Here is a 24211-nt window from a genome sequence, read left to right on the forward strand (position 1 = left end):
CCCGCCCTCCCTCCCGAGACACGAGCCGAACTGGGCGTCAGGTCGGGGAGCGGGTCGGTTTCCCGCTCGCCGCCGCCACCGCCCCCCGCAGCGACTCTCCCGCCTCTCCCGCCGCGCCGGCCGCAGGAGCTGCATCGCCAACTCTGCTCGGCCGTGGAGCCGCCGGCCCGGGAGCACAGAGCCCGGGACGCAACACGCCGAACCCCTCATCACCTCCAGCCGGGGCGACCCCTCCCGGGTCCGCCCTCGTTCTGCGCTGCCGCCGGAGCCCCCAGCCCTGAGCGGCTCCGCGGCCCGGCGCCCGCACCCCGGCCCCTGCACTCCCGTAGCCGCCGCCCCCCACCCTGAACATGGACTCCGACTCTTGCGCCGCCGCCTTCCACCCGGAGGTGAGTGAGGGCTGCGTCCGGATCGCCCCTGACCACCCCCACTCCAGTCCTGGCGCTCTCCGCAGCCGGACCCCCGCCGGCCCAGCGCCGCCCTCCCATCCCCCGGCCTTCCCTCGTCGCCCCCTTGGGCGCTCAACCCCGCCCCCCACTCGGGCCCGCGCCCGGTCCTCCCAGCCGGCCCTCGCCTCGGCGTCCCTCCCGCGGGCGTCCGCGTCTTCCCGGCGCCCGCTTCCCTCGGGTCGCCGCGCCCACCCCTCCCCGGCCTCGCGTAGCTCCGGGACCTGTCTGCGCCCCCGGCCCCTCCCCGCCGGCTTGGCTTACTCCTTCCCCGCCCCCGGGGACTCGGTCCCAGCCGCCGCCTCGCGTTCCCGCTTCTCGGACGAGCCCCCTCCCCCCCTCCCGGAGGGGCTCGTGGTCCCCCTCGGACCGGGACTCAGCTCCGCGCGCCCCCGCCTGCTCCCTTAATCCCCAGGGCCCGGTAGTCCGCGCCCCGCCCCCTGACTCCCGCGCGGCCCCCGCCCCCTCCGGCTCCGGGGGCCTACTCCTGCCGGGTCCCCACCCCCGCAAACACCCGAATCGAGCCCCCCACCCTCCGCGCGCTCTCCTCCCCCTCCGGGGCCCCCGCCCCCCGGCCGCGGGCTCTCTCGCCCCGCCCCGGCTCCCCCTCCTTCCGGGGATCGGCCCTCGGTTCTCCCGGGCGGCCCCTCCGGCGCCCCCGCCTCGGTCCCCTCTCGCTCCCGAGGTCCGCCGGGCTCGGGTGCGGGTCCCGGCTCGAGCGGGTGGGGGAGGCGGCGGCGGGCGCGTTGGCTCGCCGCGCTGCCGCCTTGGGGGTTCGCGGGGCCCACCAGTCCCGGACCCCGAATCCTGCCCGGCCTCCCGCGCCCCCTCCCCCGCGGGATGGGCCCCGCACCTTCCGGGGCCGAGTGTCGGCGGGGGGCGGCTTCCGCGGAGGGCGGGGAGGGGGCCGCACCGCCATCTGCTTTTCCTAAAGGCGGCGGGGCGGCGAGGCGGGCGGGCGCGGTGGGGGCGGCGCGGGTCCCTCCGCCCCGGGCCCGAGGGCGCCGCCGCCTTGCGCTCCGCGTCCAGGCCCCTGACCCACTTTTGCGCGTTCCCCGCCGAAATAAAAGTTCGCCCCGAGAGTTTGAGGGCCGAGGGCCGCGGCCCTCCCACCGTGGCCGGAGCGCGGGCGGTCAGTGCTTCCCGGGGATGGGGGCAGGGTCTCTGCGCCGCAGGAAATTCCGGGTACCTCTCTGAGGCCGGTGCTCCGCCGACCTGCGCGCCCCTCGGGTCCCAGCGGCGGGGGGTGGGGGGGGGAGGAGGGGGCGCCGGGGGGGGGAGGAGGGGGTCTGCTAGAACCAAGTTGAAAAAATAAGCGGAGCCTTCGGAAGGAAACCTGCGGGCGGCGCGCCGGTGCCGCGCCGCTTTCTGGGCCCACCGTCCTGTGGAGGGGCTGGGCTGGGTCCAGGAACCCACCCCCCAGCTTTCTGTCCCGCTTTCACCCTAGCAGGGTAGGGGGTCCCTGGGTTCTGGAAATGGGAGCTGAGCACGTAAGGATGGGGTTGGGATGGGTGCTAAAATGCCTGAAGGAAATCTCGGTAAATAAGCTAGCCGAATAAACCAAAATTAAGGAGAGTTGTTTTGCTTTTTAGCAAATAAAGGTTCTTTCTCCCCGAGCTGCTCTTTTTCGGGAGAAAACCCCTTCTTGTTAAGGACGTTTCTAGATTGAATGGAGACAGGACACACAAGCCAAAATCCTCTAGTATTTCATCCAGTATTTCTTCTCCCTGCAAGTTAAGCCTAGGAACAACGTTCCTGGTTTAATTTCTGAGTCGGGGAGCATTTGGGTGCTGGCCCCCTGGACGCTGGGTGTTGCAGCAGCGGAGGGCCAGCGGAAGGCCAGCGGAAGTGGCCTCTCCTGGAGGAGAGCGCCCAGGAGGAGGAGGAGTTCCTCCCTGGCTGGGGAGGGGTCAGACCTGAGTTGAGTTCTGAAGGGTAAGAAGTAGTTGACTTTGAAATCACTTAAAAATATTTGGATTACAGCTGCAGCTGAAGTTTATTTTCAAAATGGAAAATCTGTAGCAAAAACACAGTTTTTAGAGCTCCTGATAGGCCTGCAGACAGTGATAATGTTGGAAAATGCCACAGGAGCACAAGAAATAGATTCTTGTGCATGTTGTTATCTGCCCACCAGTGCCCCAGTGTTTGCCCTTGGCAAAACACCACAATACCCTTCTTTCAGCCTCCTGAGTACAGTGCTATTTCTCGGACCCAAACCTACCTTATCTTGTTTCTGGAGTGTTTGTAAATCTAACCGTGTATTTTCAAGTGGTTGACGAGAACATCTCCAGCGGGCTTAGTTTTGTTTCTGTGGTTCCATCTCCAAGTGCCTACTTTCAAACACACCCCGTTTTCTCGCCTGCTAACAGGAGTGCTCCCCCAGTTACAAGAGGCGCAGGACTGTGGAGGATTTCAACAAATTCTGCACCTTTGTCTTGGCCTATGCTGGCTACATTCCTTATCCGAAGGAGGTAATCTTCAGGGCCACCCTTCTTGCTGGCAGTGAAGCCAGTGGCAGGGTGGGGGTCTGGAACGGGTGGGGTGGGGGGACTTCAGACGGCTGTCAGGTAGAAATCTTTCTAGGAAACTTAGACCTGTCTGGGAGGTGGTTTCTAAAACTCAGATAGAAAACATAGGCTTGTCTAAAAATGATTTAATAAACTTTAAGCGTTTGCTTGCAAATAACATGTTTCCTGTCCGCCCGCTCTGAATGTCCGGTGCAGATGCAGTGCCTACAGTGGCCGGGCGGCGTTCTTGGTCTTTATGATCTATGAGACAGGTGCTGTTATTTATCCCCATTTTAAAGACGAAGACGCTGGGGCACTCCTCACCCTGGGTTCCAGGCTAATTACAGTGGCAGAGCCTGGGGTTCAGCCGGACGGTTAGGCCCAGTCTACACTGTTCTTCTGGTGAGCAGCTCTCCACTTGCTTTGCACACCATGTTACAGTGTCTTCAGGGACTTGTGGCCCAAATCCCCTGTGTTTTAAGGGATTTCTTTTCTCCTTGCTAAGTAACTAACGGGCAGGACTGAGGACCACCATGGTCATAGTGTTGAAGCTTGTATTATACAGGTCTCAAAAGAAAGGAAAGTTTATTAAGAGGTCAGAGTCCAGCATTGGCTTATCACTTCTGTTTGCCGTGGACGTGGATAAGTGTGTCTTTTGTACCATGCAGAATGTTGCCACTGTTTGTAAATAAAATGCTTGACTGGTCTGAAGGAACCACAGAGATTAGCTCATGGCTTTGGAGCTATGATTACCTACTTTGATTTTGCAGTATTTGGGGGGATGTCTCCAGTTTTGAAGAAGAGTGTCAGGAAACTCCCAAAACTAATTTAAATTCACTTAATTAAAAAAAAAATACACCCCTTGGGAGGACAAACAGACAGGAGATATTACAATCGGGGAAAGATAAGGGGCTTTCAGAGGGTGTCCTTGGCACTTTTCTAGATACTTACTGGGCATCGAATGAGTTCCTGGCTCTGGTCCAGGGGCTGAGGGTTCAGCAAGAGAAGGTTTTCCTCCTCGGGGGTTAACATTCTATCTGGAAGGTCACGGTAGAGTGCTCATGACACCATTCCTAAAGAGTACTGCCTGTGAGAGCCGAGAAGGTCACGGTTCTGATAGCCCTGGTCTGTAGGCCTGACCGGCTGCGGACACTCTGCCTGTGGCTAGCTCTTGTTGCCGGGGACCGGCCGAAGCACTCGGACCCCACGCCTGTGCTTCTGTCCTTTCAGGAGCTCCCTTTGAGGAGCAGCCCCAGCCCTGCCAACAGCACCGCTGGTACCATCGACAGTGACGGCTGGGACGCTGGTTTCACCGACATGGCGTCCGCGGTACCCTTGCCGGTCTCTGACCGCTGCTTTGGCCACCTGCAGCCGAGCCTCCTGCAGCGAGCCAAGCCCAGTAACTTCTTGCTGGACAGAAAGAAAACGGACAAGCTGAAGAAGAAGAAGAAGAGGAAGCGGAGGGACAGTGATGTGCCTGTGAAGGAGGGGTACATGGGGAGCTTGCTGAAGCTGGAAGCTACTGACCCATATGTAGAGACCCCCACAAGTCCCGCCCTGCAGGATATCCCCCAGGCTCCCGGCGACCCCTGCTCGGGCTGGGACTCTGACACTCCTTCCAGCGGATCTTGTGTCACGGTGTCACCTGATCAGGTCAAAGAAATAAAGACTGAAGGCAAACGGACTATTGTCCGGCAGGGAAAGCAGGTGGTGTTCCGGGACGAGGACAGCACCGGCAATGATGAGGACATAATGGTGGATTCGGGTGAGTGGTCCCCGGAGGAGTGCCACGCGAGTGGCTGGTGGTCCGAAGATCAGGGGGTGTAGGCAGGAGTTTTGGAACGGTCCCTTCCTGGCAGCGGGACAGCAGAGTGTGCCCCGCCATCTCTAGGGAGGAAGGGAGAAGAAGGTGGACACTGAGATGTTTAGGAAGTGGTGGGGGAGGGGGTGATTGTGGCTGGAGACAGCCGAGATTCCGGGACAGGCCTCCAAATACAAAAATAAGCTAGCTTCTAAGTCCACCTCTCGTGGTTAATTCCTGGTGCCACACATTTCAGTGGCTTCGTTCACGCATTTGCTCCACTTTCAGAGAGGGGAGCACTTCCGAGGGCCCTGCCCGTCTGATAGCCCTGCCCTTAGTGCAAGTTGGAGTCCGTGCATTTGGTGAAGATCGGGCTTTACTGCAGCTCAGCTGCCTGGACCCACTGGAGGAGCAGGTGGGATGGGGAGAGGTCACAGGAAGGTTCTTCCCCTCCCCTTACATGTGTCTCCCCTTTTCAGATGACGACTCCTGGGACCTCGTCACCTGCTTCTGCATGAAACCGTTCGCCGGCCGCCCTATGATTGAGTGTAACGAGTGCCACACCTGGATTCACCTGTCCTGTGCGAAAATCCGGAAATCCAATGTTCCGGAAGTGTTTGTCTGCCAGAAGTGCCGGGACTCCAAGTTCGACATCCGCCGCTCCAACCGTTCTCGGATGGGCTCACGGAAACTGTTTCTGGACTGACTGTCGGTGCGCGAGGAGACCATGGGCGAGGAATCGGAAGGGACGATGGGCTTTTTGGCCCGTCTCTTAGTTGAGCACAGAACTCTCAGCTCTGGTGCGGGCAGACCCCTGCCATTCAGGTGCCTAAGCAAAAGGACAGGCTGTCCAAGGTATACCCTGTATATAGCCAGTGACTGAATAAAATCCTCGTTGGCCAAAGCTGCTGCCAGAGCCGTGTTCTCTGCAGTGGAGGTGGACTCAACACTCAAGTACAGTGGGTTTGGTTCAGCTGAAAAGGAGGGTACGTGGTAGTGGTGAACCCTTGCTGTCATTTTGTTAACAAGCTCCCTCCGCTGGGAACGGGTGCGAGCTGTTACCCGCTTCCGCTGTCTCGGGAGAGGAGATGTTCGGTTTCCCGGGCCTGTTAGTGAACAGCCATACGTGTAAGCTTTCTCTCGAGTGTAAGTCTTTGACCATAAGTGTCTGTACAGCAACCATCAAGCTGCCCCAACCTTCGTGGTCTGCCCTCTCTTCCTGCTGTGGTTGCTGCTGTCCCCCCCCCTCACCCCCCCCACCCCCACCCCCACTGCTGGCTGCCAGCTAGAGTCCTCTGGTCTTGCTCTGGGAGGAGCCCTGGGGCGGGGGCCAGCTAACGATCCCTAGGTTTCCTTCTGTTTGTTAAAAGGGACAGTATGTGGCCACTTCTCGGTGGAAAAGGGGTTGGTTGGGGGGGTTGAGGTGGCCCGTGTTCATAACTCAGTTTCCTGTTTTGCACGATGTAAAAAACCTGTCTTTTTGCACGATATAGCCAAAAGTATTGGCAGTTTTCTGCCTGGGTGCCCTTTTCAGTTGGTGGATGAGGTCCTGGGGTGCCCGGCAAGCTGTTCTCCAGCGAGAGGGCCCTTGGATCCGGTCCTCCTCTTTCCCTCACCTTACTCCAGTAGCAGCAGGAAGGTTAGGCAGTCACTGGGGAATGGTGTTCCTCTACATAATGAGGTAAGGAAAACTTGGGGGGAGGCCTCTCCTGTGGTTGATTCTCAGTATGCTCTCACACAGGCTGGCCCACTGGTTTCACGGGGCAAGGTTAGGATTTGAAGCCTTTTTTTTTTTTTGGTTTGAATTGGTGTGTGAGTGATAGGGTAACATTGGTCTCCAGGAATATACCATTGGACGGTGCAGACTTCCTTAGATCTGAATCAGGACCCTGGACTGGGGAGACTCCTGTGCAGGCCAGCTCTGGAGAAGCCAGGGAGTTTGCGCCTGCAGCTCCACAGGGCTCTGCTCAAGGGCAGGGGACACGGGTGGCTCTGGTGCCTGGAGGGAGAGGAAGGCTTCCGCTTTCTCGGAAGTTGACAGTGCTCTTGAGCAGTTCAAACACTCTTCTCAAAAATGTTTTTTTTTGTAAATGGATGGGTGTGTTTTCATACACATTGTTTCTTGTGAAGCATGAAAAGGGAAGGATGCCCAGCTTGGTGGGTCATACTTACATTTACAGTGGGGGTGGACCCCCCCAGTCTCTCTGTGGGGGGGGGTTGTCTCCATGTGGCACCCTTGTGTGGGGCCACCACGGACGGGGACTCTATTTGTATTCTCTCCCTTAGGCACAGTGGGGGGAGGTTGAACTCGAATTGGCTAATCAGAGCCCATTTTCTGTGCTAGTATCTTTCATGCTTCACCAGCCAACTGCCTTTTGTTTTGTTTTGTATTCTGTTGCGCATATTAGCACAGAAATAGAAATAGTTTCTGAAACCTAGTTTATTGTGAAGATCCCCAAGGGGGAAGTTCTGCTGTAGAGAAAAATAGTGAGAAGCGGGCTTAGAACCAACCTTCTCCCCAGACAACTGTCTGGCTCTGATGAGGGCAAACGTCCAGGAAAAGTCGGAGAGGAATTTGCCAAAGATCTGCCCCATGACATTGCCTGTCCAGTGTCTTCACCATGAGAATAGCCAAAGTTCCAAAGTGTTTTTTTTTTCTTTTTTTAAAACTCCACAAAGTTTTAAAAGTGCATTTAAGAATATGTGTGATTTTACAGTGGGACTACCAGCCTGGGCGATTGCTGTATTGCTTTTAGAAGGTTCAATGCCTGGTGACGCCTCTGGAAGGTACTTAATACATATTTTGATCTGTTTCCTTCGTTTCCTTTTTGTTCTTTTAACAGATCGATCTATCCCTGTGGGTGGTGTCTAGGAAGTCAAGACACCTTGGTTTTTGTGTTAGGTTGAGCTGGGCAGCTGCAATCAGCTTTATGCAAATTAGGCATGGCCCATCTAGGGGCTCCTGGTTGGTGGCTGATAAAGGGAGGGGAGGGAAAGATGTCACCCCAAAAGTAAGCCCCTCGCATTGGCATTGGCCAGGCCAGACACTTAACATCGTTTACATGGTTCTGTGTAATTATAAAGTTTATGTGTATAAAGCGAAGCTGTTTCTGTGAAACTGTATATTTTGTAAATAAATATATTGCTACTTTGAGGTTCCTGACTAGCTTCAGGTGTTTGTTTTCTGTGCTGAAGGGCGTAGCTGTGGCTGACCCCCACCCCCCCCCCAACGGTGATCACACAAAGACTTGGGGAGATGAAGCCTGAGTTTGGTTTGGCAGGACGAAAAGTGCCCACAATGCTTCATATACCTCTCTAGTAAATTCTCCAGAAACAAACCGCAGTATGAATAGCTTTCACCGTTTCATCACACTGTGTGCATCAGCCTGAATCCCCGTGAGTGGCTACCTGCTTTGTAAAAACTGCAGCCTCCCGTGAGGTTCTGCAAGTGGGTTTGCAGTCTCCCAGGGGTGCTCGTCCTGCCCCTTTACGCTCTGGGGTCCCCATAGCCTGCTCCTTCTGTCCGCTGTGTCTGCCTACCTCTAACCTGAGACCCAACTGGTGGTCAACTAGTACCTCCAGTGACTTTTGAGCTGCCCAAATACACATTATTAACACCTGTTAAAACCTTAGAAATGCTGGCCAGCTTGGGCCGCGAGCCCTTCTCTGGTTTCCAGGTGTCCAAGGCTGTTTGGTGGGTGTGTCTTGATTCTTCAAAGCAAGAACCACGGGCTTTTTCGCGAATGGGTGGAACTTGCTTTTGGGGTGTCGGGCCTGAGCTGGGTCCGGGCGCACCCCCTTGACGGGGCACCCCGGAGCCCACCTGGCTCTAGCGAGGCGGGCGGCAGAGAGAGCTCGCGAGGCGGGCCCAGGAGCCGAACAGAGGCAGGCCCGCCTCCGCCTCCCGGCGGTCCCGCCCCGCTCCCTGGCTCCACCCCGTCCACAGCCCAGCTCTCGTCCGCGGGCCCGGCAGTGCCCTGCAGGCCCCGCCTCGCCACGGTCCCCTCACTGCCCGCTGGCCCCGCCCCGCCCCGCCCGCAGGCCAGGCTTCGCCCCGCAGGCCCCGCCCCGCTCTCTGGCTCCGCCCCGCAGGCTCGACGCCGCCATCTTTGTTAGGGGCACCTGGGTCTGGTGTTTGGAGATGCCGAAGTCGTGCGCGGCCCGGCAGTGCTGCAACCGCTACAGCAGCCGCAGGAAGCAGCTCACCTTCCACCGGTGAGGGGCGGGGGCGCCGTGGGGCGCGGGGGCCCGACCGCCGACACCCCTCGCCCGTCCGACCGGCCGCGACCCTCCGCCGGAGCCTAAGGCCTGGCGCGCTGGGCGGGGACGCCGGAGCCTCTGCCCGGCAGCCGGAGAGGCCCGAGGGCGTGTAGCGGGGCCCTTCGCAGAGGGGCCGGCGGCCCGGGGACCGGCGGGGTCACCGGCGGCCCTGTGCCGCCTTGGCCGGCCTCGGCGCGTGGGGAGACTGTCGGAGAGGCTGAGCAACCTGCTGAGGGCGCATCGGGAAGGTCTCGAGCAGAGGGGTCCGGCGTGGGCCGCCCCTCCCCAGGCCGCGCCCCGCAGCCCCTAGCACCCTCTGCAGTTCTGGCGCCTGTCGTCCCCGGGACTTGGTCTTGTTCGCGGGTGAATCCTGGAGCTTAGGTGCTCAGTGTGTACTGGCTGAATGCATTTCCAAATGAATGAGTGATGGTGAGGGCCATCGGGTTTGCCTTGAGCTGGCCCCTTCTTAGCCCTGGCCAGACCTCCTGTCGTGAAGGGAGGGTGGCGTGCAGGAGTGAGAACGCTCCAGGGTGTCGGGGGAGTGGGGTCTGTCGCCGCGCTCGCAGCATGTCGGGCCCGGTGGGGTACCGGCTCTCTGCCCAAGAGAGCTCAGGTTCCAGCCACTGCCCGTGTTTGTGCTGCCTTTCGAGCACGACCCCGGGGCCAGCTGGGCACACTCTGCCCCCACTTCCTTTCCTATTATCGTTTTCCTTTTCAAAGTAAATCTTTTTATTGAAGCGTAAGACCTACAGAAAAGCGCACAAATCGTCCGCAGTCCGGCCCTTTCCACGAAGTGAACGTGGCGTCACTGCTGTGATTCGTAATCTCACCAGCCCCTAGGGAACCCCCAGCCGCACCCCCTCCCTCCCCTCCTTCCCTCTCATCCCCAGGGGTGACCCATATCCTGCCATCTGTCAGCGTGGGGCGCTTTGGGCTGTTTTGAACTTCACACGTGGACTCCACTGTGCTTTTCTTGTGTCTCCTGCTCTGCCCGCCGCTGGCTGTGAGCCGCCCGCCTGGAGCGCGGTGCCTTCCTCTCCGTCGGGAGCAGCGCTCCGCTGAACGAATATACCAGAATTGACCTGTTCTACAATGAAGGGCATTCGGGTGCCTCCGGTTTTTGGCCATTTCAAGCACGTCACCGTAGACGTTGCCGGGACAGGTCTTCCCCGTGCCCGTATCTGTTCCTTTCGGCCGGGCTTACGCCGGAGTGGACTTGCTCCGATTCTCTCTCCAACTCATTCAGGCTCTTGCCGCGGCCACTCCCACAAAAGTGCCCTGCCAGGCCCCAGTAGCCCTTGGTGGCGGCCATCCTCATCTGCAGCATTTGGCCCAGCTGACCGCAGAGCCCCGTGACACTCTCCCACTTGGCTTCTAGGGCACCCCATGACCTCTTCCTCTGTCACAGTGTCCCTTCTCAGACTCCTTTGCTGGGTCCTCCTCGTTTCCAACACTAGCCTTGGAGCCCTTCGGGGTGGGGGCCGTGGTCTTGTACCCTCCCCATTCCCTCTTACTCCCCAGGGCTCCGATCTCTCCCAGGCTTATGGCTTTACCACCCTTTACATGGGGATGGCCCCCACGTTGACATACATCTTCTGACACGTGTCCCCCACCACTCCAGCGGGGACATGTAAGAGGTGCCTCATGTTTAACAGTTAACATAGAGAACCAAGATTCTGGTCCCCCAAACCTGCCCCCTCCCCCTCTACAGTACCTCCCTCTCCCATCTTAATCCATGAAACTCCTTCCTTCTCTTTTATTTCATGGCCCACAGGCAACCTTTGCCACACAGCTTTCAAGATACATCCCAGCTCTGCCTGCCTGTCACCCCTCTGCTGACATCCTGGTCCCGGTCACCAGGTGCCCTCCCTCTGCCATCACCCTCTGCCCACAGCCCCCACCCCCCTCCCACCAACTGCCCACCTGCCAGCCAAGCCTGCCTCTGACCACAGCCCCATCCCGGTGCCTTTGCTCTTAGCCCTTCCCTCAGATATCCACGGGCTCACGCTCCTGCTTCCTTCCGCTTCTGCTCAAAGGCCGCACGTGAGGACCTTCCCAGGGCTGGGTGGCCGCTGTGTTACATTCAGACCTTATCCTTTTTTTTTTTAAGTTGATTTTGAGGCGGAGTGAGGGGCAGAGAGTGAGAGGGAGAGAGAGAATCCCAGCCGGGCTCTGTTCAGCACAGAGACAGATGCGGGGCTCGAACTCATGAACCGTGAGATCATGCCCTCAGCCAGAATCAAGAGTCAGATGCTGAACCGACTGAGCCACGCAGGTGCCCCTCGACCTAGTCCTTTCCTTCTGAGTGGCCAGACGGGGCCTGAGAGCTGTGGTCAAGGCCCCGGGGGCTGTGCCGCTGCCGCTCAGGGCCCCCTCCGTGCCGGCTGAGAGCTCTGGCCAGGGCACGGAGGGCGGCCGCAGGTGCAGCGGCGGAGGGGGTCAGGGGCTGTGTGGGCAGAGACTTAGAGAGAGAGGGACTGGGGCACGCTCACGAACAGCATCACCTCGCGTCTTAGGAAGCCTTCCTGACCACTTCCTACTCTTTATTCCTACACAGTCCAGATCTGTTTGGTTTACCGTCTGTTTTCCTATTCTCGGAGGTTGGCTCTATGAGGGTGGGACTGTCGTATTCATTCCTCCCTCCCAGTGCCCGGGGCAGGGCCGCACGTGGTAGGCTCCTGAGGGAGCTCACATGGGCTCACCCTGCAAGTATACCGTCAGAAGGTTTTCTGGCCACGTTCATGGCCCCAGGTTTCCTAATGATGCCGTAACCGGCCCTGACAGAAACCTCCAGAAGTTGGATGTGGTTTAACAGAGTGAGATTACGGGATTTTCCAAGCTGTCTGCTAAAATACCTCGTGGGATTTTTCAGGGTTCAGAAGTCTACAGGGCCCACATCAGCTTTGCAAGTTCCTTCCTGTCTCCCTCCTTTGCCTCCTAGGTTCCCGTTCAGCCGCCCGGAGCTGCTGAAGGAATGGGTGCTGAACATTGGCCGGGGCAACTTCAAGCCCAAGCAGCACACGGTCATCTGCTCCGAGCACTTCCGACCTGAGTGCTTCAGCGCCTTTGGAAACCGCAAAAACCTGAAGCAGAATGCCGTGCCCACAGTGTTTGCCTTTCAGGACGCCGCGCAGGTGAGCACACGGGGGACCGCCCAGCACGCGGGGCGGGGGCGTTTGTAGGGACAGCAAAGGTGGAGGCTGAGAACGAGCGAGCACACAGTGCTGTCAGGCCTCCAGGGTTCAGAGCCCAGGGGCCCCACTGGCCGTGACCTTTGCTTTAGGTAATTTGCAGTTTGGAGCCCCTTTAGAAATGGATCACGCTTGGGGCGCCTGGGTGGCCGAGTTGGTCAGGCGTCCGCCTTCGGCTCAGGTCGTGATCTCATGACCTGTGGGTTTGAGCCCCCACATCGGGCTCTGCAGTGAGTGTGGAGCCTGCCTGGGATTCTCTCTCTCCCTCTCTCTCTGCCCCTCCCCCGCTCTTGCTTTCTCTCTCTCAAAAATAAATAAAAACTTAAAAACAAATATATATATATATATATATATATATATATATATATATATATATATATATATAATTTGCGACCAGAAGCTGTTGAAGCAGCTGACTGGTGGGTGTGCCAAAAAGCTTGGTCCTCGATGCGTTTCACGTGTGCTGGGCTTGAGGCTGCACGGTGAGGACCTTCCCAGGGCTGGGTGGCCACTGTGTTACATTCAGACCTCACCCTTTTGTTGTTTTTTTTTTAAAGTTGATTTTGAGGCGGGGCGAGGGGCAGAGAGTGAGAGGGAGAGAGAGAGAATCCCAGCCGGGCTCTGTTCAGCACAGAGACAGATGCGGGGCTCGAACTCATGAACCGTGAGATCATGCCCTCAGCCAGAATCAAGAGTCAGATGCTGAACCGACTGAGCCACGCAGGTGCCCCTCGACCTAGTCCTTTCCTTCCGAGTGGCCAGACAGAGTGGCCAGACGGGGCCTGAGAGCTGTGGTCAAGGCCCCGGGGGCAGTGCCGCTGCCACTCAGGGGCCCCCCCGCGCCGGCTGAGAGCTCTGGCCAGGGCACCGACGGTGGCCACAGATGCAGTGGCGGAGGGGGTCAGGGGCTGTGTGGGCGGAGACGTAGAGAGAGAGGGACTGGGGGGCACGCTCGCGAACAGCATCAGCTCGGGCCAGTCGGGGGGTGGCAGGGGCCGGATGGTGCCGGGCCTGGATAGACCGTGGCTTGTTGGGGGAGGCGAGTGGGGACGCGGCTGTGGCAGGCTCCCTCCGGCCGGGGCCTGTGGTGTCGCAGGGAGGTGCAGGTGGTCGCGAGAGCACGTGGACTCTGCAGACCCAGGAGGTGGGGCGGGGGGAGGGCAGCGCTTGCCGAGCCCCTGGAGGGTGGGGCTCCCGGGTGAGGCGGGCCCTGTGCACCCGGAGTTTGATTTCCCGGCGAGACACCGAAGGGCCGTGCCTGGTGGCGCGGGACGTGCAGGTTCGGCTCAGGAGAGAGCTCGCGGACCTTGGGACGTCGCGGCCACGAGGGGGATTATACCGAACTTCGTAAATCCCAGAGGTGTCCCGAGTCCCGGAGTGTGGGCCGCACAGCGGGCACCTGTGTGAACCGGGAAGGCAGGGTTGTGGCGGAGCAGAGCCGAGGCCGACCCACTCGACCGCTACGCGTGCAGCGGCTGCTCCTGGGAGCGAGAGGGAAGGGAGTTACGGGGTGAGGACGCGTGAGCCCGTGTGCGGCCGTGAGCCCGGCATGCCCCGCGTCGGGGCCTCTGCCCTCACGTGCCCTGGAGGGACCTCCGGCCGCCGTGTCCGTTGCCCCCCACTGGCCTTCCTTCCCTTTGGGCCGGCTCCCTCGGGCACCACCATCAGCTGCCGCACTCGGCTGAGGGCAGGGATTTGTTTCACCAAGACTGTGGCCTGAACAGACTAGGTTTCCTTCCTTCCTTCCTTCCTTCCTTCCTTCCTTCCTTCCTTCCTTCCTTCCTCCCTCCCTCCCTCCCTCCCTCCCTCCCTTCCTTCCCTTTCTCTCTCTCTTTCTTTCTTTTCTTTCCTTCCTTCCTTCCCTCCCTTCCTTCCTTTCTCTCTCTCTTTCTCTCTCTCTCTTTCTTTCATTTTGAGAGAGAGCGAGAGTGTGAGCTGGCATGAGCGGCGGGGGGGGGGGGGGGGGGTGGGGGTGGGGGTGGGGGTGGGGAGGGAATCCCAAGCAGGCCCCGGGCTCATCACGGAGCTGACGCGGGGCTCGAACTCACGAACCCCGAGGTCATGACCTGAGCCAAAACGAAGAGGCAGACACTTAACCGACTGGGCCACCCAGGCGCCCCACAAAGTAGGTTCTCCATGCGTGTCTGTTTTTTTTGTTATTTCAGCATGGAAGGCAGTTTATTTTTGTTTGATATATATTCAATTTTGACTGGTAAGAACACTTAACGTGTGATCTACTCTCTTGACAGACGTAAAAAAAATTTTTTTTTTTAACGTTTATTTAGTTTTGAGACAGAGAGAGAGCACAAGCAGGGGGAGGTGCAGAGAGAGAGGGAGACATAGAATCCAAAGTAGGTGCCAGGCTCCGAGGTGTCAGCACAGAGCCCGATGTGGGGCTCAAACCCACGAAGCATGAGATCACGACCTGAGCTGAAGTCGGACGCTTAACCGACTGGGCCACCCAGGCGCCCCTTGGACAAACTTTTGAATGTACAACAAAGTACTGTTAACCACGGCACGATGTTTGTGCAGCAGAGTCCAGAATTTCGTCATTTTGCTTGACCCAAACTTTGTGCCCTCTGATCAGTCACCTTCTCCGTCAGTGCGTGTCGCTGATGGGAGTTTGACAGCTTCGCACGCGTTTGTGGTAAAAGGTTTGCCCCTGAAGTGACATTACAGTTTAAAGCCCGGGGGACGTCTGTGGGCCTGCCCCTGGGTGCTGTCCGTGCCCGGGGCCGGAAGCTAGCGTGGGCAGCTGGTTCTGGCCCCGTGGCTGGGGGCTCGGCTCCGTGGACGCCCCGGGACTGGCCGCAGGCCCTGAGTCGGATGTTGTCTCCTACGTGGCTGCCACTCAATGAGCCAAATGTGAGTCACCTACTACCACGCGCCTAGCATGTCAGGCCCTGGGGTGACACGTAGGAATTCGGTCTGTGGCTTCACGGGGCCTGTCCATGGGCCTCTGACCTAAGATTCGGGGAGAGAGAGAGACAGAGGTGGTGACGACAGCTGGGCTGGGTTCAGAGCGTCGTTTGAACACTCGGGGCTGAGCAGTGGGGACAGATGCACGCGGCCGGGCACCTGGTGGGGTTCTCGGGGTCTCCTCGGCCTCCCAGGAGCAGAGTCCGGGGCCTGTGTCCACTGCTCTGTCTCTTGCAGCTGGTGAGGGAGAACACGGACCCGGCCGGTGGGGGTGCAGATGCGGACCCGGAGAAGGAGGAGGTGAGTCCGCGCTGGCACCCGCAAGTCAGGACCCCGGCCTCGACGGGGACACTGCGCGGCAGCACTGCCCCCCGGGCTGGCCTGCAGGGGTGTGTCGCGCGCTCCGCAGAAGCCAGGGTTGAGGATTCCAGGTTTTCCTAGAAAAGGGGAGGCGGAGCCTCCCGGGCCTCCTTACTGTCTCACTGCGAGCATGGCGAGCATGTCGGCGTGGCTCGTGCCCGATTTCCGAGGGTCCGAGTCCAGGCCCCGAGGGGCAGGCTGGCTGTTAACTGTTTGCACCGGTCCCCTGGCCGCGGCCGTCCCCCGGGACGGCGTGAGGGGATCCCGGGTGTGCTGCCCGCTTCCGCCCTGCCGTCCCTAGGTGGTCTCCGAGGCGGGGCCCGCGGAGTGCGGCCTGGGGAGGAAGACGGACGCCGCCCTGGAAGCGCTGCCCCCGCACGCCGGCGGCCCCGTAGAACAGGTAAGATGCGGGGCCCCGGTACGAAGGCAGCGTGTGGTCGCTCGGGCTCCGCACGGGGGTGGGGGCTCCCTTCAAACAGAACGAAGCAATCCGGTGCCCAAGTGGGAGCCCCACAGCCCGTGGCCCCGATCTCGGACCCTCTGAGTAGAACGGGCAGGTGGGGACGTCAGGGGTGCTGTGGCATCAAGGGCCAGGCTGGGCCGTGTCCCCGCCCGCCACGGCCCCGGCTCTCGGCCCTGGGCCCCGCCTCGCCTTCACGCGCTGTGTCCTCAGGTCTCGCCGCAGAGACCGCAGGGAAGCCGGGCGCCTGGTCAGCCGGCCAGCCCCGCACAGCCGTCCGATCACAGCTACGCCCTTTTGGACTTAGATGCCCTAAAAAAAAAACTCTTCCTGACTCTGAAGGAAAACGAGAAGCTCCGAAAACGCTTGAAGGCTCAGAGGCTGGTGATACAGAGGATGTCCAGCCGCCTCCGCGCCCACAGAGCAGGCCAGCTGGGACTCCAGGCCAGGCCGCCGCCAGAGCAGCAGAGCTGAGCCGCACGGCCAGGCTTTCCTGTTGGAGCCTCTCTGGGGGGTGGGACGGTGGCTCTGGGGCGCTGGCCGCGGACCTTTCAGTCCTGCCGCTGACAGGCAAAGGGACAGTGAGGCGTGCCGGGTCAAGCCCTGGTGAGGAGCCCGGGCCACCTCAGGGGAAGTTTAGTGGCATCAGCCCCAGGACAGGGCGGGACCGTGATCAAGAGGAGCTCGGTGCTCCCTTTCGACAAAAGCTTGGGCGGGGGTCTTCAGAGCCACTGCATGGGGCGCCCCCGCTGGGGAGGAAGTGCACTTCCTGGCGGGGCAGCTGGGCCCAGGCCCTGGGTCACCTGGAGGACGGCGGCTGGAGTGGCTGGGACCCGCCTCCGAGATCAGGCGTGCCTCCTTCCCCCCTTCCCCGGCCCAGTCTGAGCGAAAGACATAATAAAGCGTCTTCCTACGCCACTGGTTTTCCTTCTTTACTTGAAAACCAGTGTAGGAGTTCTGTTTCTCGAGAGCCTGGGTTACACCATTTGCTTTCACAGTCGACCTGCATCAGTACCTGCTTTCGCTAACCTAAAGAGGTCGGAGGATTTCCACTCTCGCGAGAAAAGGCGAAAAGCAGAACTAGCAACTGGTGTTGGTTCTGCACCGGGCACTGCCGGGCCCCTTCCCCGGGAGCGAAGCTCGGCTTCGAGCCGCCGAGCGCCCAGCTGTCTGCGAGCCTCTGTGCTTCAGCTCGATTTTATGTGTCCGTTAGTGAGATGTGGCCTAAAGTATCTGAAAAACCTGGGATGGTTTTTTTGGACTTGGGAATGCTCAGAACGTTTCCATACAAACGAACAGTAATTGCCTCTTCGCTTTATGCCACTGTGGCTTAAGGAAGGTTTCACAGGAGGGCTCTGTTCAGAGCGGTGGGAAGAGATCTGGAGGTGCTCGCTGGAGGCCCTCTCTCCTCCCGTCCTTTGTGGCTGCTGAGAAGACTGACTTCGTGTTTCCTGTTGAAGCGCGGGAAGGGCAGGGCATGACCACCTTTGGCTATGAAAAAAGGGACTTTAATAAAAACAAAACCAAACAAAAACAACAAACGGGAAAACGATCCTAAGTGATGTCCTGATTCCCGTTTCTTGGGCAAATGTCTAATGTGTAAAACCGAATCATGGCTTCAAGTTCGGCCTCACGGTTAAAAAAGTAGTTAAAGGGGTACCTGGGTGGCTCAGCAGGTTAAGCCTCCAACTCTTGATTTTGGTTCAGGTCATGATCTCATGGTTTGTGGGATTTTTCCCTCTTGCTGTCTCTCTGCCCCTCCCCGGCTCTTTCTTTCAAAACAAAAAAAGAACTGTTAAAAATGTGGTTTAAATAGCAAAGAATAAAGGATGGAATGAGGCCTTGGGGGGGGGGTGGGACACACTTTATTTTGCCCATCCCTGAAAATGAACACACAAGATGCATTAAAACACTATCCCGTTTTCAGGAAAGATTTATTACGATAAGAGAGCGCCTTCCGTACAGTCCGTTTCAAACAAAATTGCGAGAATCGGTGCCCTGACGAGCCACCTGCCGTGGAGGGAGCGCACGGCCGCGCCCCAAAGTCTGATGTTTCACACCACGCTTATTGCACGATTTACATTCAGAGCAGCAGCTCAGAGGAAAACTTTTTGAAAGAGAGATAAATATTACAGAATCGGACAACCTGAACTGTTTTTGAAAACTGGAGGAGAGGGGTGTTAGCGATTACTCCGGTACCGGCGCTGGGGAGTGAAGCCTGACTTCAGCGACAGCTGCAGGGGGCTGTCACGGCCACCACCGTCCAGGGGGGCCTCTTTGCTCAGCGGTGACTCTTGGTCAACACTCCGAAGAGGACCCAGGGGGGCGGACACCGGACCCCCGTGAGGAGGTGTGGGAGCAGCAGCGCCACCTGCTGGCCGTGAGTGAGAGAGCAAGCGAGGCCCGCCTGGCTCTCCCCGCGCTTGGGATTTGGCACGTACCTGGGCCAGGGTCTCCGCCCGGGGTCCCCCTCTCCTCCCGGCTCCGGGTGCTCCAGTGTGGGGGGCAAAGGCAGGTCAGGCTGAGCCGTGGGGGGCGGGGAGGGGGGGCAGGCTGAGAGGGATGGCGGATGGCTTAGCTCGCACCTGCCTCTCTCCACAAGGACACGGGTGGCTCCTGGGAGGAAGTGACCTGTGACAGGGATGGACCCTGGGACCGGGGGTTATACCGCTCTGTCCCAAGCCACCTGCCAGTGGAATGATTCGAGAAGTTCTGGGAGGGGGGAAAAAAGACACTAATTTCCAAAACCATTCGTTCCGAGATAAAAAGCAGATTTATAAACCCACACAATCCTCTCCAGATTCACTGAATAATATTTCAGCAGGAAAAAGTGGTTTTGGGGAAGTTGACCGGACAGACGCTCACTTGTTCTGGAGGCCTCTGCTCGTGAGACTCATGAGAACACCTTCCTTCTTTTCCATTTTGTTTTCCATGCTCTGTGGATTTTAGGAAAAGTAGTTCACAGTCCTATGTGTGAGGCAGGACATTTCATAAATACCTCAAGACAGACTGAGAGCTACTGGGTGGCTGCAGTCAGCCCTCGGGCTCAGGAACCTGGGGATGGGCTGGGGTGGGGGCCGAGGGCCCTTCCCTCCGGGGACATGATCCTTGGGAAAACAGCCACAGGCCACGCTGCGGCTCTGGTCCAGGCGGGGCTGCCCGAGTCCTACCTACAGCACCCATGAAAGCGGGGTGTCTGTGTGTCCCTCCACATAATTGATACGGTACCACCTTCTATAGGAGTAATATAAAATAAACACATCTGATGTCTGGGTTTTTTCCCTGCTTCCGAATTTGTAGACTCCCGGGAAAAGATTTTTTGCAGCCTCTTGGAAATCTCGTTTCTCAAGCAGTTTATCCGTCTGTATCAATCCTGTGAGCTGTAAGAGACAAACTGAATGTATCAAAAGGCAACTGTCCCCACGCCCTCCTTCCACTGGGGGCTCTGCCATCCGCTGCCCAGAGGCCGCCTGGCCTCCGGCTGAGCAGCGTGCAAGGCGCTCGACAATCAACCGGTTCCGGAGCACAGGAGCAGCCGGGTTTGCTTCCTACCCGGCCACCCAGGCTGCAGCTGCCAGGCCACGGGCTCACTCAGACCCCCCCGGGGAAGGGCCGCCACCCCTCCGCCGGGCAGCGCGTCCCGGGCTCTGACAAGTCATCGCTCCCAGGCGGATAACAGAGGGAAGGTGGCTGTCATCCACCTCGATGTCCCGGTCCCCATCAGTGGCTGAGGGCCTCTCCCTGGCCCGCGTCGGCCAAGGCGCAGCTACTCACACTGCTTTGGTATCCTAAGCGCCTCGCCGTCTGGCGCCATGACCTGGTGCAGGACGCCGCGGAACTGGTAAAGCACTTTGAGGTTCTTCTCCTCACCTACACACGGGTCATAGAACCCGGGCAGCCCGGCCTGTAACAGACACAGTCTCACTCGAGTTGACTTGAGGTGGTCGTTTAAAACCCAGCACCGTGGCTGTCCGCTGCCACCTGAAGGCGCAGTGTGGACGGGCCTGGACTTTCCCTCAGGAGCCGCCCACGCAAGAGGCAAACTTCGGTGCCCGAGGATGTCAGAAAGCAGCCTACGTGGGCCTAGACTTTCCTCTCAACACAGACCCCCTGTCCCACGCTAGCTCTCCCGTCTGGCCGGAGCTAATTGCATTTTAATTTGCCTTTACTGTCCCCGCCCCGGGCTCCAGGGTGAGTGTCAAACGTGCCACAGGAGAGCTCACGCTCTTTCTGGAAAAAGGCAAGGGGTATGCAGAACGTAGGCATGAAGGCAGGACGTAGATTTTGTTCACTGCTCTACCTGCCACACGGTAGGTGCTCCATAAACACTAATAGACGCTTGCTGCGTGAACGAACGAAGGAATTAGCTCCAGTGTAAACAGAACCTGGGCGCGGGCCGCACCCCACACAGCAAGTGCCAGCAGCACGAGGGATTCCGCTGCGATGGAACGGCCGCTCCGAGGCGCCAGGCTGTGCCCCCTCCCCAAAGGCCCTTCCTGACCGAACCCTGTGGGCGCGTGCTGTACCTTGGAGGCCTCCGTGAGGATGAGCTTCGAGTCCTTCACCAGGCACTGGAGGGGCACAGTCACGTCGATCACCTTCACCTTCTCACTCTTCTTGCTCTTGTCGTTGACGAATTTGCCGTACCAGGCGTTGACGATGATGAGCCCTGGGGACGGGCTCAGTCTGAGCAGAGGCAGGTCTCGGCCGGGCACCCCTCGCACAGCCGGACCGTGAGAACACGGTGCTCCTTCGAGACCCCTGGCGCCCACCCTGCCCCGAGAGAGGCCACGCCTTCTCACCCATTCTGGACTCCTCCGCCTCAATTATTCTTCGGACAGATTCTTGCATCAACCGGACCTGCAAAGAACAAGGATGGCCACCGTCAGGGCTCTCCCCGGGCCCTGCGTCCCTGTGCAGAGCTATAGTCCCGGGCCTGGCTGCGCTTCGGCCCCTCCTCTGCTCTCGGAGAACCCGACGGTACCCCTACACTTAGGCTGGGAGTCTCTGTGAGGTCACATAGAAACAATTCACGTACAGGGAAGAAAAGGAAGACAGTACCTTCCAGTTCTTAGAAAACCTTGTTATGCCTTTTGAGGGTAAGTGCATCTAATCTGTAGGACAGGGACTGAAGTTCCCGGCAGTGCGTCCCATAAGCAATACAGAGACTAAAATGACCAGTGAAGCCGTTGGCCCTGGAGGCCCACACGCAGAGCGTGAGGTGATCCCGGAGCCCGGGTCCCAGGCGTGCGGGCCGGCAAAGGGAGCGGGGCCCGCAGCGCGGTCTGCTCTGTGCGGCAGCGCGGCGACATCCGGAGGCCCCTGGAGCAGGAGGACTTCCGGCTCGTGTCTCTACGGCACTTACGGCAGCTTCCGCCTCTTGTTTCTTCTGGAGAATGTCAGTGGCTGTGCTTTCCCTTTGCTTTTCCAACTCCCTCAAGTGAGAAAAACACAAGGCACATGTTAGCGTGGAGGGAGGCAGGAGAGCCCCTGGCTGGCCCGGTGCCCAGCGAACAGTCGGAGATCTTCCTGCACGCCTCGTTCCGGAGCCTTAGAAAATATTTCCAAGACAGTCTCAGGCAAGTCTGTTCATTTTAGGCCTCTGCAGCTTCCCCTTCCTTCGTCCCTGGACGGCTCTGCCCGCCCTCCGCACCGGAGCGCCCGGGAAGCCCACTGCTGTGTGAAGAGGCCCCCACCTGACAAGAATCTCAGCACAGTGAGCGGCCAGAGAGGCGAGGGCCACGGGGGATGCCGCCTTCTGGACTGGTACGTAACGCTCTGGGTGGGACAATACTTACTGCTTTGGATACAAAATATACTTTCTTGCAGCAAAGCACAGGGACTCGGGGTAGCATATACCCGTCCCCTCAGAAGACTGGACCCCACACGATCTTTGCTCGAGGAGCCTCCTGGGGAATCAGGGCCCCGAACTCCAGTGATTCAAACGCTAAGAGGGGCCCCACAGAGGAGAATCTCTAAGCTCAATGACTTACTACCTCAGACTGGTGTAAGTTACGAGTCTACACCACCTCTCAGACTGGGTGTAATGCTCCAGTGGGTTATCTACAAGCAACTGCAAAACAGATGAACGTCTCTGTAACTTCAGAGACTCTAGTCAACGCGCGCCTATATGTAAGAATGCAAACCCACTCCTCCTGAACTCAGCGCCACGAAAAGATGGGGACCGGTGGCTCTGTCTCCTGTGCTGGTGGTGCACAGTCTGCACAATTTTGTAAACCAGTTTCCCTTCCTGGAAGTAGGAAGGAGGAGCGATGGGCCCGCGGCAGCAGTACCGCCGTGAGAAGAGCCTGCACTGAGCACTTACTACGGACCGGACACCATGCTGGGCCTTTACACGGATTAGTTAATGGAATTTTCCTAACAACCCTCTGAGTAGGTTCTAGTATCATCATCTCCGTCTAAAAGGCAGGAAAACCGAAGCACAGAGCTGTCTACGGACGTGCCCGTGACATGCTCTGAACTCACTTCTCTTTTTGAGCCCTGAGGTACGGCTTGATGACCAGGCGGTGAAGAGCGAAGTAGACCACGAGTGGCCCCACGGTGGCATAGAACACGGCGCTGGGAAGGAGCTGGTCCGTCAAATGAATAGGGAAGAAGTAAGTCTGACTGGCCCTGTTTAACCTGAAAACAAAAACAAAACAGAACGCCCAGGAGGAGTCACGTTTCCAGGAGGAGTCACGTTTCCAGGGCAGGGTTACGGAGACCGCAGTCATGGAAAGAGACGCACTGAACACCACCAGTTATGAGGAACCCGGAGCCCACTGGCTTCGTGAGCGACACACCTTCTGCTCTCGATTCCAAAGCGCAGTTGCTGGATTTGCAGTCTGTGACGGAAGAAAGGTCACACTATCTGCTAACCTCAAGGGCAAAGCAACGACAACCACGTGACCAGAGTGAAGGTGGCCCGAGGAGACGGGAGCGCGCACCTCCAGGGGTCCTGGAGGCAGGGTCATCTCAGCCCTCAATTTATCGAAGTGACAGAAGCGTGTGAAGATTTCCAAAGGTGGCAAGTTCAAGAGCTTCCGCGTCCAGTAACGGTCAAGTAGCGCCTCTGGGAGCAGTCACCCCACAGGGAACCCCTGCGAACTGCGGCCACTAACAAGATCTCTGGGCAGAGCGGTGGGGACACAGGACCCTGAAAGTCTAGAGCGAGGAAGAGCACTGGGAAATTTCCCGGTTTTCGTTAACAGCTTTTAGCCTGAGGACAGGTCTCGGCGGGCTACCGGTGGCCAGGTAACATTGGAAAGAACTCGGTGGTTCTAGGAGATTGCAGACCCAGCGCTCAGAGTTTGGAGGCAACCACAGCAGATGGGAAGAGGGGCCCTCCAACAAGGGGAATCAGAGATGGGGAACCCTAAATTCTTGGTATATATGTGGCACAAACCCCTAGCGGTCCCTGGTCTATCCATGGCCTTAGCGGACAGTGAAATAATTGTGCTGGCCTAGCTGCTGCCACACAGGTGAGTTCCAGTTTGCAGTCTGACTTCAGCCAAATTAATTACCTTAAAAAGGAAAAATTAACGCTTCTCTGGGAATCATAACAGACTACAGAGTCTCTACCATGTACTGTTCACAATACCCACAGTATATTTGTATTTGTTTTTAATGTTTTAATTAATTTTTTAAATTTTATTTATTTAATTTATTTTTAAGAGACAGAGACAGGGACAGACAGAGCGTGAGTTGGGGAGGGGCAGAGAGAGAGGGAGACACAGAATCTGAATCAGGCTCCAGGCTCTGAGCTGTCAGCACAGGGCCCGACGCGGGGCTTGAACCCACGAACCGTGAGATCATGACCTGAGCTGAAGTTGGCCGCTTGACTGACTGAGCCACCCAGGCGGCCCTACCCACAATAATATAAACCACTCTATACATCTAGATACACAAGAGAAAGAGATAATGAACTGAGACCAAACCCAGACGACCCAGATGCTGGAACTAGCAGATAAGTATTTTATTGTTTTAAAATGTTGTTTATTTTTGAGGGAGAGGCAGTAGGCAAGCAGGGGAGGGGCAGAGAGTGAGAGGGAGACATGGAATCTGAAGCAGGCTCTGGGGTCTGAGCTGTCAGCACAGAACCCGACGTGGGGCTCAAACTCACGAACCATGAGATCACGACCTGAGCCGAAGTTGGATGCTTAACTGACTAAGCCCCCCAGGTGCCCCTGGATAAGGATTTTAGAGAGCAGCTTCTTTATGCTCAAAGACAATATTCAGTGCATGGCCTGAACAGCAGACTGGAGAGG

The 24211-nt window shown here is 58.3% G+C and overlaps 3 protein-coding genes across 6 annotated transcripts in view; 2 read left to right on the plus strand and 1 right to left on the minus strand.

The window, feature by feature from the left end:
- Positions 1-7908, plus strand: PHF13 (PHD finger protein 13). Its single transcript, XM_086715548.1, has 4 exons — positions 1-389; positions 2816-2917; positions 4184-4718; positions 5234-7908. Exons 1-4 carry the CDS (start codon positions 351-353, stop codon positions 5458-5460), a joined length of 903 nt encoding a protein of 300 aa, XP_086571674.1. The 5' UTR covers positions 1-350; the 3' UTR covers positions 5461-7908.
- A 935-nt stretch (positions 7909-8843) lies between these two features.
- THAP3 (THAP domain containing 3) lies at positions 8844-16862 on the plus strand. 3 transcript variants are annotated; one of them, XM_086715549.1, is made up of 5 exons: positions 8844-8969; positions 11956-12148; positions 15362-15424; positions 15786-15884; positions 16158-16862. In XM_086715549.1, the coding sequence occupies exons 1-5, from the start codon at positions 8896-8898 to the stop codon at positions 16416-16418; spliced, it is 690 nt and encodes a 229-aa protein (XP_086571675.1). In that variant the 5' UTR covers positions 8844-8895; the 3' UTR covers positions 16419-16862. The 3 variants fall into 3 exon arrangements, with proteins under 3 accessions (XP_086571675.1, XP_086571677.1, XP_086571676.1); XM_086715551.1 differs by having other exon boundaries at positions 16287-16862; XM_086715550.1 differs by lacking the exon at positions 15362-15424.
- Positions 16863-18694: 1832 nt separating this feature from the next.
- The window catches only part of DNAJC11 (DnaJ heat shock protein family (Hsp40) member C11), a 69485-nt gene continuing 63968 nt past the window's right edge, over positions 18695-24211 (minus strand). For both annotated transcript variants that reach the window (XM_025912121.2, XM_086715552.1), the window contains 6 exons: positions 22431-22586; positions 21310-21379; positions 20747-20804; positions 20471-20613; positions 19719-19848; positions 18695-19324 (listed from right to left, as the gene is read on the minus strand). In XM_025912121.2, coding sequence (XP_025767906.1) covers positions 19299-19324; positions 19719-19848; positions 20471-20613; positions 20747-20804; positions 21310-21379; positions 22431-22586 — 583 coding nt within the window. In that variant the 3' untranslated portion in view covers positions 18695-19298. The remainder of the gene's footprint in view (positions 19325-19718; positions 19849-20470; positions 20614-20746; positions 20805-21309; positions 21380-22430; positions 22587-24211) is intronic.

This window comes from Puma concolor, chromosome C1, assembly GCF_028749965.1.
Source record: "Puma concolor isolate L17-30 chromosome C1, mPumCon1.1.hap2, whole genome shotgun sequence".
NCBI lineage: Eukaryota > Metazoa > Chordata > Mammalia > Carnivora > Felidae > Puma > Puma concolor.